The sequence below is a fragment of the Hippichthys cyanospilos genome, chromosome 14, assembly GCF_059441005.1.
Source record: "Hippichthys cyanospilos isolate Australia breed blue-spotted pipefish chromosome 14, RoL_Hcya_1.0, whole genome shotgun sequence".
NCBI classification, from domain to species: domain Eukaryota; kingdom Metazoa; phylum Chordata; class Actinopteri; order Syngnathiformes; family Syngnathidae; genus Hippichthys; species Hippichthys cyanospilos.
The window spans coordinates 8,551,351-8,568,643 of record NC_142382.1 but is presented as its reverse complement, the minus strand read 5'-3'; the positions used below and the strand labels follow the sequence as shown (position 1 = coordinate 8,568,643).

At 40.3% G+C, this 17,293-nt stretch overlaps 2 protein-coding genes across 4 annotated transcripts; one reads left to right on the top strand and one right to left on the bottom strand.

The window, feature by feature from the left end:
* The first annotated feature begins 61 nt into the window (after positions 1-61).
* On the top strand, positions 62-2,369 carry iah1 (isoamyl acetate hydrolyzing esterase 1 (putative)). The gene is made up of 6 exons (XM_088432671.1): positions 62-199; positions 279-331; positions 426-571; positions 1,124-1,285; positions 1,348-1,469; positions 1,959-2,369. The coding sequence occupies exons 1-6, from the start codon at positions 134-136 to the stop codon at positions 2,133-2,135; spliced, it is 726 nt and encodes a 241-aa protein (XP_088288797.1). The 5' UTR covers positions 62-133; the 3' UTR covers positions 2,136-2,369.
* A 1,018-nt stretch (positions 2,370-3,387) lies between these two features.
* On the bottom strand, positions 3,388-16,842 carry adam17a (ADAM metallopeptidase domain 17a). Of its 3 annotated transcripts, XM_088432666.1 has the most exons (20): positions 16,630-16,842; positions 16,204-16,336; positions 14,802-14,935; positions 14,478-14,566; positions 13,814-13,997; positions 12,748-12,878; positions 12,585-12,671; positions 11,344-11,469; positions 11,119-11,263; positions 10,955-11,046; positions 10,388-10,540; positions 9,536-9,735; positions 9,253-9,356; positions 8,137-8,271; positions 7,923-8,053; positions 7,767-7,845; positions 7,599-7,687; positions 7,454-7,513; positions 6,553-6,589; positions 3,388-4,836 (listed from the first exon to the last, which is right to left on the bottom strand). In XM_088432666.1, exons 1-20 carry the CDS (start codon positions 16,733-16,735, stop codon positions 4,463-4,465), a joined length of 2,589 nt encoding a protein of 862 aa, XP_088288792.1. In that variant the 5' UTR covers positions 16,736-16,842; the 3' UTR covers positions 3,388-4,462. The 3 variants fall into 3 exon arrangements, with proteins under 3 accessions (XP_088288792.1, XP_088288794.1, XP_088288791.1); XM_088432668.1 differs by lacking the exon at positions 6,553-6,589 and having other exon boundaries at positions 16,630-16,841; XM_088432665.1 differs by lacking the exon at positions 6,553-6,589 and having other exon boundaries at positions 10,955-11,263.
* Between the last annotated feature and the right edge of the window lie 451 nt (positions 16,843-17,293).

Below are 17,293 nucleotides of genomic sequence, written 5' to 3'. Positions count from 1 at the left end.
TTTTCATTTGTGTGTGCAGCGCCCCTTTTGGTGTGGGTGATGAAGTGTTTGACGTAAAGCACAAAACCCGAAAGGGTTGTGTAATGCGCATGCGCTATACAACTACCGCGTTTGAATGTGATAACAAGTAGCCATGTCCAAAAGTATACATTTAAAGATTTGGCCACAGGTGATCCTTTTCGGGGATTCCATCACTCAGGTTGTCTGCTACATAAACAAACGTTTGCTGTTTTCGCTCGCACGCTGCTATGTCATCTGATTTGATTGATTTCTTTTAGTATTCCTTCCAAGTGAAAGGATGGGGTTCGGGCATCGCCGATAAATTGGCAAGGTCTACGCTGACCCCCCTTTTTCTTGATTATCGCAGTTGATGAATTCTTTCGGAGTTTTAGTCATTGGAGTATTTTTATGTGTTGTTCGAGCAGGAAGTGCGACGTAGTCAACAGAGGGCTGTCCGGCTACAACTCCAGATGGGGAAGGATTGTTCTTCCCAGGATAGTGCATCAAGACATGTCGGCAAACATTGCGGCAGTGACTGTCTTCTTTGGAGCCAACGACTGCGCGCTGCAAGGTATTTAACCTTTCAAATACGGTATATATGCTCATCGGTTTACGGGTGCACGCTGCACAGACATATGACGCGTAAACTGTAATGTGACGCCATCTAGTGGCCAACGGTGGGACGCTCAAACTAAAGGGAATTCACAATGGTTCGTTCAATGTACTTTCCATTCGATATTGTCAATGTATTTATTGTAGAAAATGAAGTAAAATATTGCATGTATAAAATCAAGTTATATATATTGTGGCGGGCGCTGGAACCATGTCTCTAGCCCAGTAGGCATGTTGCAATGAACCCTTGATCCGTTGGCTTTGTTTTTGCTGTTTTGGACAGTGTTCGATGAGCTTTGTGATTGCATGCGAAGAGTAAAGATCTACACTAGCACAGCAATGTGTGGTTTCTTCGCCTTGTCACATTGAATCACGTAGGGGTCACCAATGTGGCTAGGCGAAGAAACCACACGTTACAGCCATCGTCTTTGTTTTAAACAATCTTGCTCAAATCTGTTAATTCACTCATTATATACAGAACACAAATTGAAAAAAAAACTCCCATCTTTAGATAAGAACCCTCAGCAGCACGTCCCTCTGCACGAGTACTCCGAGAACCTGAAGGCAATGAGCAGCTACCTGGCCACGGTGGGGATCCCTGCAAGCAAGGTCATCTTCATCAGCCCACCTCCTATTGACGAGGCAGCCTGGGAAAAAACGTGCAAGCAGAAAGGTAGTTTTTCTAGGATGTCTGCGTCTCCGCTGAAGCTCATCCGCTGTCTTTTTGCATCCCAGGTAGTCCTCTCAATCGTCTCAACTCTGTGGCGGGTCAGTATGCTCAGGCGTGTGTCCAGGCGGCTGCAAAGTGTGGGGCTGCTGCCTTGGACTTGTGGACGCTCATGCAGAAAGATGAACAGGTTTCAGTCTATCATTCTATTTGTATAAGTTATGTCAAAGAAAACAACGTAGCATCTTTTCATATGAATTGTCTTTGTTAAATTGTTCAACAAGGCCAAACAAAATCTGGAGCAGTGTTTTTTGTATTATGTAAACTCAGCTCAAACGTATACACATTCAAAAGAAAATTAAGTATCCTATTGCCATTTTTGAATTAGAATTTGTCAATTTCTCATTGGAGCCTTGCAGTATTTTTTCAAAATTCATATATATATATATATATATATATATATATATATATATATATATATATATATATATATATATATACACACAAACAACATATTGAAATATTTTCATATTGATACATTGTATAATGAAAACCTTATGTGTGCAACATTTTTAGGTGTGTAAGTCTGTCCAACTAATTGATATTGATCATACTTTCTGAGGTAAAGTATGAATAAATTAATACCTCCAAAAAGTAATTTTCGTTTCTGTCTCCTCAGGATTTCCGAGTGTACCTGTCAGATGGCCTCCACTTGTCAGAAAAAGGCAACCAGTTTGTCATGCAGCACGTTTGGGAGCTGCTGGAGAGCAGAGTGGATCATCTGCCTCTAATTCTGCCCTACTGGGGTGATGTGGACGCTGGGATGCCTGAAAGTAGCTTGCTGTGTGACCAGTGAACAAGAGGAACACACAACATGGAGACTCTTATTTTGAAGAATGGACTTTTTCTTAGTTGCTCGTGATGTTGTGTCATCAGTAGGTAAATGACTAGTTAGTGTAAAGTGCTTTGAGTACCAAAGGTAGAAAAGCGCTTTATAAGTGGAATTCCATTTACCATATGGAATCATATCACATTTTGGGGCGTGTGTATGTAAGCAGCGGTCATGAATAAAAACATTTCTACTAAGTAATCATTTCATATTCTTTCATGCCAGGCATGTTGCAGTTTTGACTTGAACTTAAATAGCAGACAGGCAATTTGATCACGGGCACACAACTTAAATGGAACACAATTTGAGTACATTGCAGCTTTGCCACAGAAATTCCATTGTACTACCTTGCTCTATATAAGGGGAGTCCAAAAAGGGACAAATATTTACAATCAATATTTACAATTAATATTTACAGCATCTGAACGACAAAGTCAATCAATAAATACAGATAACATACCATGCGTGCCCAGAAAACGTAAGTAGATGACTCAAAAAATAAAGTCCACCAGACAATCATCTTTCCCGTATTTCTTTTCTGTGACTTTTTTCTTTCTCTCGTGCATTTGCGCTTCCCGACTTGAACTGAAAATGAGTTTTCACAATTTTCCTTTCCTATTCAATACTTCAACCGTTACAATTTAAAAAATTGAAAATAGCAAGACGAATTAAAAACCAAGTACACAAGCAAAAAATTCAAATGAAAGTTACATGCTCTTTGTCATGGCAACGCATCATAACTACAGTAGTGCCAGCTACAAGGACATAACAGTATTTGTGTAAAATAATCTAAAAAGTGAAATACAACTGAACTCTATTAATTATTCTTTCAAGTACCAGTAGTCGTATTAGTACCACACTCATGCTGCATTCCCAAATGTGATATATATATATATTATTTTTTTTTTTTAAAGATTTGCGAAAACAATTGCACGTTAGATACTGTACTGGAGACTATACATTCTGAGGTAAAGTATAAATAAGTGCCCCCAAAAAGACATTTTTAATTGTTTCCACAGTATTTCAAAGTTTACCTGTCAGATGGCCTCCGCCTGTCAGAAAAAGGCAACATGTTTGTCATGCAGCACAGTTGGGAGCTGCTGCAGAGCAGAGTGGTTCACCTGTCTTTTTTCTTGTCCGACTCCAAAGATGTGGACACTAGGAAGCCCGAAAGAAACTTGCTGCGTAACCAGTGAACAAGAAGAACACGTAACATCAGTCAATTTTGAAGAATGTCTTACTTCATTTACAATCATTATTTATTGTTATGTGTGTAAGTAAAGTAAGCATTGGCCTTGAATAAAAGCATTTTACTTGGAAACCACTTGATATCTTTATATCAGCCATGTTGCAGTTTTTGGCTTTAACTTAAAATAGCAGGCAGGCAAACAGTGGCGAGACATCGTGACAATTTTGTCACGGGCACACAATTTAGCAGTAACACAAATTGAGCACCTCACAGCTTTGCCACAGGACTTTCGCTGTACTACCTTGTTCTGTATGAGGGAGTCCAAAAAGGCACAACAGTGTGTTTCGGAGTCAGGGTGACACAAAGCAGACATTTCACTTATTCACTGTCATTGACAGCTAAAGATGTCAAAAGTTTCAAAAAGGCAGGCAGTGAAAAAAAGTTTAAATAAAAAAAAAAGCCAAAAGTATTTGCGCACTACAATCCCCTGCTTAAACATGATTAACTATTGACTCACACCACAAGATGGCGCTGAAGCCCAACTAATAGGAACAGTAATTGCTTAAAGTTACATAGAATCACTTGTTTGCAGTCTACTCACAATGTAAACTACAAATTTCGGTTTTGGGGGTGGAGCCTCATTCACTGGCATCTTTGCACTTGCGGGGCTTGGTCCCTGTCCACCATAAATAGCGGGGGATTACAGTAAAACGATAATCCAGTGGTTTTGCTTGTGAAAACACAGCGGAAATTGTTGAACGTGCATCAAATACTGTCTAAAATGTGTTTGAGGTATAACGAAAAATAAAAAGACACTTCAATGGGAGATTTGAGAAATTCGTTGATAGCGAGCTTCAGGTCAGCGTACACATGATCAAACCAATTTTTGCTTTGGCGCCATCTGATGGTTCGCATTCCTCATGGCATTTGCTCATTCTCCACGACTAAATGGCATAGTTTCACTAGTAGTGAGGTCAGAGGGCGCATCAGTACATTGACCTTAAGCTGGATATGAACTAAATGCTCAAACAGCTTTCCATAAAACTAGTGTCCATGTGAATGTTAGTTAAACGAGGTCTGGACTCAGCACTCAGTCTCTTTGGCGTCAAAGCACTCCTGCCTCTTGAGGCGCCGCCTCTCCCGAGCCGACGGGCTCTGATCGCCCAGATCCTCGTAGGAGGATCTCATAGCCGACGAGCAGGCTCCTGCGATTGGGAAGTCGTCGGCCCGGCCCCCCTCCTCTCCCAGGTGAGACTCGCTGCTGTTGTCCTCCTGGATGGTGGCCATCCGCAGCCCCCCGACATCGCCCTCCGGGGTTCCCGCGTGGATCGCGCCGGGGCCCGGGTTTGAGATGGCGCTGGTTGTCGCCTGCCGGGGCTGCGATAAGGGCGCGGTCGGGCCGGCGAAGGAGGAAGAGGGAGGTGGAGGAGGCTTGACGATGCGTATGGGCGCAGTCTCCAGGTTGCTCAGGATTTCTTGCTGGAGGGAGATGAGAAGGCGTGAAGTGCATGCAGGTAGCAGCTGACTGGGGCTGAGGTGGGGTTCATTTTTTTTTTTAACTCAAATGAGACATTTTAGCTCCATTTCCACCAAGTGCCAGATAGGGATGCCATTCTCTTGACTGGAACTGACTGAAAATTAATTTCTGCATATCGTCACATAAATCTCTTATTTCTCGTGGCTGCACTGATTTTCATACATGTATGTGGATCTTATTTATCTAGTTTTTGTCCAAACGGGTCCCAGCGTCAATGCCGAGTGATTGGTGGTGGCTGATGCCTTGAACCATACTAGCAACGAGACTGTTTCTTTAAAAAACTAAAAATTAAAAGCCATACACCGCAGCCAACAAAAGCTGTATACATTTGTTAAAGGACCTGTATCATGGTATTTTGAACTGACCACAGTTAAATAATAAATGATGCAATCTTACCTTTGGCACATAGGTGGTTGAAATTCTTATGACATTTTTGGAAGCAACATTTCTACTAAGTGATTAGTTTCATTGATTGAAACCGCGCCTCTCACCGCGTGGCTGCCACAACACCTACAAAAAGTCATTCTAAAGCCGACCATCCACGAAACATTACCAAAGAAAAAAAAGCTAACATAACCTATAGCCTCTGCAATTGTGGAAATTGCGTCAGCTTTCATTTGTAAAATTATATCACTCTTGTATTGGTGGATATTCATCATAAAGTCCTCTCTGAAATGATGACGATTACAAATGCCTGCTGGTTGTCTGGCTGTGTGCTTCCAAATGCACAATTTCGTAACTTTGTCATATTCTACAGTAAAAATTTAAATTGATAAATGAAACGTAGGAATTTACTTGACCGACCTTCTCCCGAACTCTGGAAAGAAAATGTAATGTAAGAGGCTTCTTGTACTGTATAATGCGGGCATGGGTTTACTCTGCATGGACGGTACCGAGACATTACAAGGGCATTCCTCCTCAGTGTGCCTCAAGAGAAACACAAGAACTGAAATCCTTGATTGTCAACTCGGGCGGGGCCAGTGCTGAGAGCCCATAACAAGCAGGGAATTATCCTAAACGAATCAAGGAAGGAAAATAACGCTTTGAGGGTGTTTGGGGTGAGAAATGAACATTGTAATATGGTCAAAAGCACCAAAAAGTTGAAGTTCCATGATAGGGGCCCTTTAAGCGATCAGATTCCAAATTCATCCTCACAGTAATCATGCGCTGGCCCTCGATGTCAGCATTTTTACATGCTGATGGGTCGGTCAGAGCAAACTTGTTGATTCTTTAAAAAAAAAAAAAGGCTAAAATGTCCTGTGAGGAATGTTCCCCAGCACAACAAAATAGTGACTAAAGTGCAAAAAGCAACTGAAAAAAAGGGGTAAAAGACAAGAAGTGACTTTAAAAAGAAAACATCATCCTGCTCTGCTTGCGACAGATGCAAACTGAAAACGTGGACACACACTGCATCTGACCTCACAGATGACAACAAGTCTGTTTGAGTACTCCCAAGATGCAATCTTGCGTTCTTGAGGTAATTTCTGATCGAATAGCGCGTGGGACGTCCCTGCGGCGATTTTGTGGGCGATCAGCGATTACATCAAGGAGTAAAGGAGTGCGGGAGTATCCCAAACGTGGGCCCACAGACCATGCACCATCATCATCATCATGGACTCGATGGCAACGCAACACCAAGCCATGGCGCACGCACTCACCTATAGCTGGAGCTCTACTACAAACCTCCAGCGTCTGCTGCAGTTCCAATAGGAAAAGGCCAAGAGTGACAGAAAGGTCATTGAAAGCCCCACCGCTAAGTTTCAACTCTGAACACAAGTCTGATTGTGTCCCCGAATCAGGAAACATCAGTCAAATTAAAAGCCTTTCCACTTATCCTCCTTGTTATTCTATCGTTCCATCAAGTATTTAAGGATCAACAGTAAAATCCAATACAAGGGCTGTATCAACAACACATTCTGAGACCAAGGTTGTTCTGAAGCCTTTTAGGAGTATGGGATTGTTTAACAACAGTTATAAGAATTGAGTGAATTTTAGGTTACGAAGTATGAGTAAAAGTTAAGAGAAAAACAATATTGAGAAATACAAAAAAACGAGGCAGCCCATGGAAGAGTAGGGTACAACCCTGCACTTAGGCTCCACAAGCTCCTTTCATACTTGTCAAATAGATGATGACTGAAAAAGTTCGAGCTTGTATCAAATGCATTTTTGTCTGCTAGCTGAGGACATGAATGTATTGCCCGTCTAGTACTTCTGAATCTACATTTGGAAAAGGAGAAATTAATGTCATATTAGATAACTTAACCCTCACATACTGAAAACAATCAATATATTTGAAGGATCTATATGAGCAGTTCCTGTTATTGTTCCCGTTCCACGTTTACGGTTAAAGAAAAATTGATACAGCTCTTATATTGAATTTCAGCACTATCTACTGAAATGTTTGGCATCTTTAGTGTAAGGTTAGACTGATGGAAATGACTGGAAGCAAAAGACCACTATCTCCACCTAACTAAAGTGCTTCAGGGTCACCACAGAATTCCCCCCAAAAGACCTTTTTAAAAATGTACGTGGGAAGCTCGTAAGCGATAACACACTTACATTTAGAGGGCAGTACAGCGACATCGTGTTCTCCTCATATTGCTGGTCCAGTTTCTTATCCTGTAAGAGAGCAGCGACACAAATAATCGGGTCAAATGCTTTCAGGAGTTTAACTCTTCTGGTAGAATTTAAAATAGTTTCTTACCACGCAGTGAACTAAAATACTAAGAGGAATCCAGAAGACGAGCGAGAAGACGACTACAGAACCCACAATGTTATCCGCAAGGAATTTCCCTAATGGAGACACATTAAATTGAAATAAGCATCAAATGGATTCAGGCTTTCATCTGCTTGTTTGATGTGACGCATATACCAAATGTATTGATGTCCAATTTGTCGATGAAGTCCCAGAGACGCTCAATTACATCCTGCACCTGCTTCATGCACTTCCCCTGCGGAAATATCAACACCAAATAAACATCGATTGCAACTTGACCGTGTCTCGTCTAACGCACTTTTCCATACTCACGTTTCCGTCACAGAAGCCCACAGTGCAAGGTTTCCCTTTACGAAGGAAAAGGAAACTGCCGCCGGTCAGGACAAAAGGCGCGCAGGTACCATCTTTCACCCGGCAGCATACTTTGCAGGAATTCTCTGTAGCTGCAGATGGGAGGGTGGAATAACTCATTACACCGGGTGAGAAAGAAAAGAACAGCTTTTGCTGATTGTGCTGCATTTGATACCGTTGCAGGCACAGGACTGGAGGTTCTGCACAGCCTCACAGAACGGGTTGCACTCTCCGTTGCGGCACCGACCGTTGTCCACGCAAAGCGTGTCGTCCGGGGCATTTTCAGGGGAAGGACACTGACTGCTGTTGCCTGGAGGTCAAATATAGCTGTATGACAACTTTGAAACAACATTTTTCCCTCTTCAAAGTCAAAAGGCTGAAAAGGTTTGGACCATTTTGTGTGGCCACAAGATTTTTGCCATGTTTTGGATATTATTTTACACATATCCGTCCATTTTCTATCGCAGTTTATCTTCACAAGAGTTGCTGGCTTGCTTGTGTCTATCCCAGCTGCCAACGGGCAGTAGGCAGCGGACGCCCTAAACAAGTTGATAGCCAATCACAGATCACGCCTTGACAAAAAACCATTAAGCACACAACCACACATAAGGGCAATTTGGAGTCTCTAATATAACTATCAAGCATGTTTTTGGAGTGTGGGAGGAAGCCGGAGTGCCCGGAGAGAACCCACACGAGCTTGGGGAGAACAGAAGAAAACCGGAGCAAGCTGGAATTGAACTTGAGACTCTCAAGTGTGAGGCGAACGCGCTAACCAATCTTCCACCACCTATATCTAAATATTTTTTAAATAATTATAAAAAAAATCTAAATATTAAAACAAATTGTACATCTCCCTTCTACAATACGTGTAAAAAGTAAAGCTACCATTTTTACAAGTTGATTTACGTTGCTTTTTTTTCTTTTGTAATGTTCACAAGAATACAATTTTAGATATACTCATATAATTTCATTGATAATGAACTTATTCATCGACAGTGTTTTGAGTGGGGAGGACAAGGGGTGCAGAATGTTCTTTTGCAAAAAATAATTGAGAAGCAGTGACCCAAAGTAATTCGTTACTTTAGTGCTTATTTTAGCACTAGCCTTTTTAGACCCTTTTTTAGCCCAACACTTGAAAAAAATGTGAAGGGAAAAAAAATCTCAATAAGTACTGGGGTTGTCCTCACAGGGGTCACGGGACCACTGAACATTTGTAATGAATTTTGTAACACATTTCAGATTGAGATGCGGGCGTGAGCATGCGTGCGGCCAGCGGGAGGGGCACATCTACCTGTGCAGGAGGCAATGCCCTTGCAAGTAGCATTGATGGGTTCTTGACACCTTGTTCTTGCTGGCGCAAACTTACAACCTCTGCAGCATGGGCTGTTTCTGTCACTGTGAGAAAAAGAAGTTGCGTGTTGAGACAGAATTATAGAAGAATAATTCTGAAGAAGAATTATATGAATTAACTGTTTTATATTAGAAGTCTGAGCGTGGTGAGCAGTTTGAAAAGGAATAAAGTGCATTATTGTTTTTTGTTTGTATTGTTTATTGTTTTATGTTCAATTTCATACCTGCACTGGGAGCCTAGTTTAAACTTGCAGCTGGACGAGCAACAAGGGTCGTCGTTGAGGTGGAGCAAGCCAGGGTCACACTCCTCCCCTTCTTCCACTCGGGAATTCCCACACACCTTGCTGTTCCTCTCTTTGAAACACACGGGAGCTTTGTAACGCAGTGTCTTTCCGATGGAGATCTTGCTGCAGCTGGAGAAACGCTAGAAGAGGAGACAATGGAGTAGTTCATTCTGACTGCAAGCCCTAACAGTCTGACGAAAAAAACTCTTCAAATTGGATTAATCGTTCTTAGTAAATCTTGAGCACAAAAATGTGCTTTGCTTTTGTTTGGACTTTTTGTGCATTCTTTATTCACAACAATAAAAATCTTGAGGATAAAAGGTTCATGAAGCCAAAGCGGAGGCCAGTTTATTGTTATTACATATTACAGAAAGCGGCTCACTTAAAACTGGCTTTCACACGTATCACACATCGCATCGTCGACTCAACACCTTCCGTGGCAACTAAAGCTGAACCCTTTTTTATTTCCTCAAGTCTTGCCAGTCGGGTTGTGCGTCATCCAAGCTTTGCCGACATTTATGCAATTTATGCAAATTTGCAAGCCTTCTGGCAAACTGATAAATCGCCTCCATCAGCAGTCTGTGCCGATGGCTACAACAAAGAGGGCTGCAAATAAATGATATTATGCAACCTTATAACAAGGCATACAAATGCATTTGACAAGTCAGTGGATCTTTTATGAAAATCTGAAATGCCTGTACAAAAGACTGAGAACACTATACTCGCTTGACCTACTAGCAAGATCGTTGTAGTGAAACCTTTAGAAGAAAATAAGCATCATGAGGCGTGTACCTTGTTATTGATATGATCTCCGCTCACAGCAATGGGATACATGACAAATTTTCCCCCATGGTCGTCACTGGGAGCACAATCTGGAATGTTGTCCGGATCGTGCTCGGCTCCAAAATTATGCCCGAGCTCATGAGTGGTCACCAAATCTGCCTCCTGATGCGAAAAGAAGATGCCTCAGTTGATGGTAAACAAATAAGCAAACATGTAAAACAAAGCCAAGGACTGAAAGTTGTCCTTGAGAAGCTTCTTCATACCCCCAAACCACCTTGCCTTACACTATGTTAGATGCAGTAACAGCCTGAATACTTGCATATTTGGACAAAATTCTCTTAATTAATCTCAATGCAAATACACACATTTTAAAGAAGTTAAGCCATATTATTCCTGTTCTGTTTAAATTCAATATAGAAATTGTGGGCAGCGGTAAAAATGTACAATTTACAGGTATATAATTATGACAAAACTCGTCATGGTCAACAATGATGTTTTTTTGTTTTACACATTTGGCCAAGCAGTCTATAGCATCTGACATATCTTGAAATATTGCATTCATATTCATAACTTAACCTTTGTCAAAATGGTTTTTCCATAATTCTTGGTGCTGGTCAAGCCGGTGTTGAGGTAACTGGGCTTCTTGGCAGTTAGAGATGGATAATAAGCTGTAAAAACAAACAAGAAATAAATATTTGTGATCCTTGCACACAGTATCGCGAGAGAAATTGTAAAATCACGTTTGGGGCAGAGGCCACCAAGGGCTTGGGGTTTGGAAGGCGCCACATAGGCAAGGCCCAGGGTGCCCTCGTCAAAATCCTGGTAGGTGAACAAATGGGCCAGACACACAGAGGAGGCGTTGTCAGCTATGTCTGAGCTGAATTGCTGCAAAAAAATGAAGAATTACTTCATTATTTGAAGTAATGCAACTCCTTGTAGATCCCAAATGCTTGCAGCCTTCTTACCTCCAGAAGTTTTTTGACATCCCAAACCACCTTCCCTTTTACGGGGCTGTTCTCCATGTTGTAGTGGACCCAGCCAGTGCCAGCACGACCAGGAGGTGGCTTTGTGGGCTCCTTGTGAATGATCATCTGAGAAACGATCCAGCAATCGATTAAAAACAGCGCTATTAAGAGATTAGAATAATTGAGAGTTTAATTCATTAAAATGTACAAATAAACAATCTCATTAAACCCATCTAATTTAATATCACCTAAAAGTCTGTGCAAAAACCCCCAACTAGGTTTTTATATAATTTTAATTTAATTTGGATGTAGTAGATCAAAAGGTTCATACAACAATAAGTGGCTTTGGTCATTTGTTGTCTTTAACTGATTTTAACAGATGCAGTTGCAACCATTGTTTCAAATGCTGGCGAAAATGTTTAGTTCCAACCAACAAGATGAATGGGGCCGTCTTCTTTTGTCAAATCGCCAAATAATAAAAAAAATAAAAAATAATACGTCCTCCATCCTGTCCGTTGCAAACTGACTCAAACATGGTATATTCTATAGTCTAGTGTGCCAAACAGATTGCTAAGGTTCGTTATATCAACATTTTTGTTGCTATCATCAACTGTGGCTGCATTCGCAGCTGAGTGCTTTGCATTTATGTGGTAAACTGAAATTGCTCATCACAATGCATATGACTCTGAAAACTTTCAAATCCATTTTCATATCTTAATTCTGCAATTAAAACATTAATTAAAACACAATGAAAACAATGACTGTCCAGGGTGTGAATGACCTTTGTTCTCCATGCTCCAACAACTCAATTACAAGAAGCCAAATGGGGGAGGTTTTTTTTAATCCTATTTAAAATACGAAAATCTATGACAAAATACTTTTGAAGCTCAGAACTGTGATTAAATCGTGAATGACAAATCTATTTTATGTACTTTACACCACAAAAATATCCGTGGCAGAAAAGCGGTCAGATGTTCTTCACATTGAGAGTGAACTAGAAATGACTTGGTGTTGTCGAATAATGAATGCATATCTTTTGAGTGAGAAAAGACTAGTCACACTACAATAAACAGTGTGCCCATTCATTCGCAACGCCAGTGGAACAAACTTAATGAGCCGCAGACAAAAGCTTTCAGTTCCTCTTAAAATGTATGTCTCAATGAGGGGACCGTTTTAGTCCACCAGTCAGTCGCTTCCTGCAGTGAGTCAGCAAAAAGCGAAGATCTTTGGTGCTGCCAAACCTGATGTATTTGCACCCCATAGCCTTTGAATTCATCGTCCCAGGTTGTATTTCGATAAATATCATCGACTCGGTCAATCAGCTCAATCTGGAGTAAGAAAAACAGACATGGAAAATTACACAACAATACATTTTATTATTCAAACATGTTTTAGGTGTCTGACCAGGTAATTGAGAGTGACGCTTTCTTGTTCGCGACCCATGTGCTTAAAGAAGCGGTGGTCTGCGACCAGTAATAAGGGGCAGGTATTTTTCTTGTGGTCGTGCACTTGGCGCTTTTCTCTATGATGAAAATCTGCCAAGCGAAATGTGCAGCTTTAGTCAGACATAAACAGAAAGAGCAGCACATATGCGCACTGCTGTATTCAAATAAACATCAGTCAAAGATTAGATGACATGATACACACGCACACACAGTTAAAGTAAACAATGATGGCAAGCTGCGCTACTTAGCTTTAACTTTCTCAAGAAACATGGCAACAATGCAACAAAGGAAACTGAAATTTGAATCCATTCAGCATCATATTTCATACTGAAGTGAATTCATCGCATGAAGGCAAACAACATTCAATGACACTTGGAAAGAGAACCAAAAATTAACAACAGTCTTCAGAGCCGCCAATATAACAAAATTCAATTCAGAATAATTGGTCTGAATTTTCATATTTTAAAAAGATGTCAAAGTACGACAATGAAAGAGTTATTTCAAAATGTTACGTAATTATGAGAAACTGTTGCATAGAACCTGTAATCATAATCATTAAAAATGATATGGTTAAATGATGACTAAGGACTAGCTCTGGATAAAGTTGAATTTTCTAAAATCCCAAACTATTCAATGAGGATAAATGTTACTATTCAAAATCTTTGTAAGTAAATTGTATGCTCCTTGATCTCAGATACATGTAATAGTATTAAAAAGCAGAACAAAGTATCTTAATTTCACAACTCACCTTTTGTCAGCAAGGTATTTTGACATAATGAATGATAAATCACAATTGTGTGTGCGGATAAAAAGGATTTTGATGAAAGTGACAGTACAAGAATCTGGCACCCACGCCCTTTTGTCTAACCACCAGAGCCTCCTACGGCTTAGACATTCGTTATCCTCCTACTCTTTTTTTTTTTCCTAACCATCTTACATCATCTCTGATCTCCAGCCACTAGACACTTCATCTTTCTCAGTATGTTTCTAGCTACAAATAGGAGTAAAAGTAAAAGCAGACACACCGTTTGTCTTGTCCGTCACCTGGGGCTCGTCCCAACCTGCCCTGGTGGATTCAGGCAGGAGGTCTTTGGCGTGCATGTAGGCACATACTTTTGGGGAGTTAATGCGGCTCAGGTTCCTGATGTCTTCTGAGCGATATACCAGCAATCTGCTATCGCTAATGCCATCTGTAAACCTCCATAATGGCTGTCAAAAATGGACAAAATGATTGGGTTAAACAACTGTGGAAGATAGGCAACAGTGTTTGGGTTGACATCACCCTTAGTTTAAGGTGTTGTGTACTCGTGCAGGCTGTTAATAGGAGCCACCAATACCGAAGGCACAACTTGTAGTAATCAGTAAGTCGTAGTTGTTTTACCAAGTCATCGTCAGCATAAAAAAAACAAACGGCTTTGTTCACACTTTTTTTGTGTGTTAAATTAATTTTGAAGATCAAAATGACTTGAGGTATCGGATCGCAGTATCAGTAAGTCCTGACAGAGTGAACCCTTATACTGGTATAGATCTGAGAAAAAGTGGCAACAAGCATCTTTACATTGCTGATGATGTATCTGACTTGTCCCTTTTTCTCTGTTTTGCCTCGGTGAAAAGAACCCCAAAAACATCCGACAACAGAGGGATGTGAACTAACTTTATAACTAATGCAAAGAGTGAGTTTTCCCTCACCTCTACATTGTACTCTGCTTCGTCACTGAGAATGTGAGCTGAAAACTCATCTCCATCAATGTGAGCTTGCACACGAGAATTGTCTTCACCTGAAAACAAAATGACTATAAGTCTTGGCAATCATGTTCCTGATTTAAAAAAAAAAAAAAAACAATAAAGAAAAACAATGTCCAAACTGTAGATTTGTTTGTTAACATTAAAAAAATAAATAAAAAAGAGACCGCAAAATAACAGTACCTGGACTGGAATTTTACATGTTACATATATGACACAAACTATTCAATACTTCTAGCAAAGTATAAAGGCAATTTAACCTCAACTCACCAACCACATGCCCTGTGAAGTAGTTCTGACGCTGAATGTTGAAGTTCTCCTTCCTTCCGAGTTTATCGACAAAAACGACCTGAAAGTTGTCGGTGAAAAGGTCTGTATTGGTGGTCAAGTACAATTTGAAATGTCTGGAAAGAATACAAAAACTATTATTAGTACACACACTTGGACAAATGGGTGACTTTTCGGGCATGTTGAGGGGCCCCTCAAAAAGTCCTCATCTTGTGTCTTTTTTCACAGCTGTACGTTGTTGCGTCCCACACTTGCAGCCTGTGAACGTTGACATGTGAAGAGCAGGTGGTTTAGGGCAGAGCTAGGCTTAGTCAATTGGACTCAATCAGTCTCACAGTGGTTATAAAGGGGCAAGATCCCTTAATATGTTGTGGGTTTTGAGAGGAAAAGAGCATTTGCATGCATAATTGATAACGAGGGAGACATACATACGTCATGCTACCTACAGTAAAATATATTTGCATATGCCTGCAACTTTGGTGCCATGCAAAAGGGTTTTCTCCAAACTTGGAGAGGTCATCAGTAAAAAGGGGAGCCAAGTGCTCCAGAAATCATTTTATTTTGGAATAAAAAAAATATGTAAATCACCCAAATTCTCATCCCATTCTCACGAGCATTGTGTACAACTACTATCACTGTATTCATTCACCTCAACTTTACTTTTTGTGACGCTTTGCCTAACTGTCAAATGTAAATGCAAAATAGTTCTATTCAGCAGATGCCACCACACTGAATTGTGTCAAATGTTTGAACCACTGATCCATTTCAACAACTGACTCATTTGGATGGAGTGTTTCGGGAAGCAGTGTCTCGACTCTCAACATGGATTCGTGTGAAGTGCTTCAAGATACTGACCCATTTCAACACAATTGCTTTCGACTGATTCAGTGGTTGAAAAAACGTTGGTGTCTCTATCAAATATTAGAAAACATTAACAATGAAAACACATATGTTTTAACAAACCCTCATGAAATTGTTGCTTCCACACCTTAAAATATCAGTTGCTGGTATCAACAACTTCCACAAGGAGCTGTTACCTGAAAATGTCGCTTATATCAGAATGATACCCATACTTAGTATCAGTACTCCCCATCCCTTCTTCAGACCACACCTTCAAAATACATTAAAAATCATCATTATAATCCCTAGAACACTAATGGGTTTTACAGTTCATTTGATTTTGAAAAACTGCATCGGAAGAGCAAAAACAAATGTAGGTTCACAAAAACACTAATTAAATCTTTACAGTTACCCATTTTATTACATTACATTTAGCGTTCTGTGGATGGAAGTATTCCAAACTTGGAATATAACATCTCCATTAGAATCCTAAAAAATGATATGACGACACAAGGAGGTAAAAAAAAAAAAGCTCCTTGCCTACCTCTGCAAAGCCGTGAAGCTCACCAGGCGCTCCAGGTGGGACGGGGTGTGTACATCCCTCTTCCTCACTGAGTGTAACTGGAGGTCTGACATTGGTAGAATCTCAAAATCAGCCAGAATGGAATGAAGTGCATCTAAAAGACAAAAGGTCAGTCGAGGTCAGTCGCGAATAACCTCATAATGAACATCTTTTTATTAAGAGGAAGGAAGGAACAACACATCATTTAATGACTGAGAAAAATACAACTGTTTGCAAAAGGCTCGTCCTTGTTCGCAACGAGCAAAAACCTAATACGTTATCAACAAAGGAATATACAATTAGCATGACAGCAGATTTACAGAAACTAAAATTAAATGTTTGAATTGTTTAGCACTCGTTTTCATTAACAGTAGAATGGCTCGCATGTAAAAAGCTAGCAATATTTACCAATTTCGGCGTTAGCTATGTTGTTGTCTTGAGCCGTAATTATTGACGAAAAAGCTCCGCTCAAGCCTAAGCGAGCCAGAAAAGCAAACAAATACACGGTCCACATGGTGAAATGGCACTGTGAACAAATATCACAGCGTCGCCAACATTGTCGTAAAGTTTCCCAGCTCTTCGGGGATGCTAGCAAGAGCAAAGCGGAAGTTGTAGCTCTGTCATTTTCCGGTCAGCGTCGTCTAAAAATTAAAGAAGTGACGTCATTAATTCCAAAGCACGTGGTCAGCCTAGTTCGAAAAAAAATTATCCCGACTGCGAGGCATTGGTAGTTGTCTGCAGTCTTGAGTTTTTATTTGATCTTTGCAATTATTTTTTCTATTCAATTTTAAAGGGAAACTAAACTTATTTAGCTAGTTTCAGCAGTAAAAGTTGATATTTTGTCTTTAATTAATTTTATAATGACAGTCTCAATGGGAAAACCTTATTTTGTCTTTGATTTGACAATTATTTTAAATGTACAACCTTTAAAAAGGTTTGGCACGCTGTCGACTGAAAATTACATCACAAGTATTTGGCTCGGGTAACGACCAATCAAGGCTCAGCTTTGAAGCTCACAGGACCAAACCCCGAAAACAAGTGTGGTCATTATCTCAATCTTGGTTATGTATAG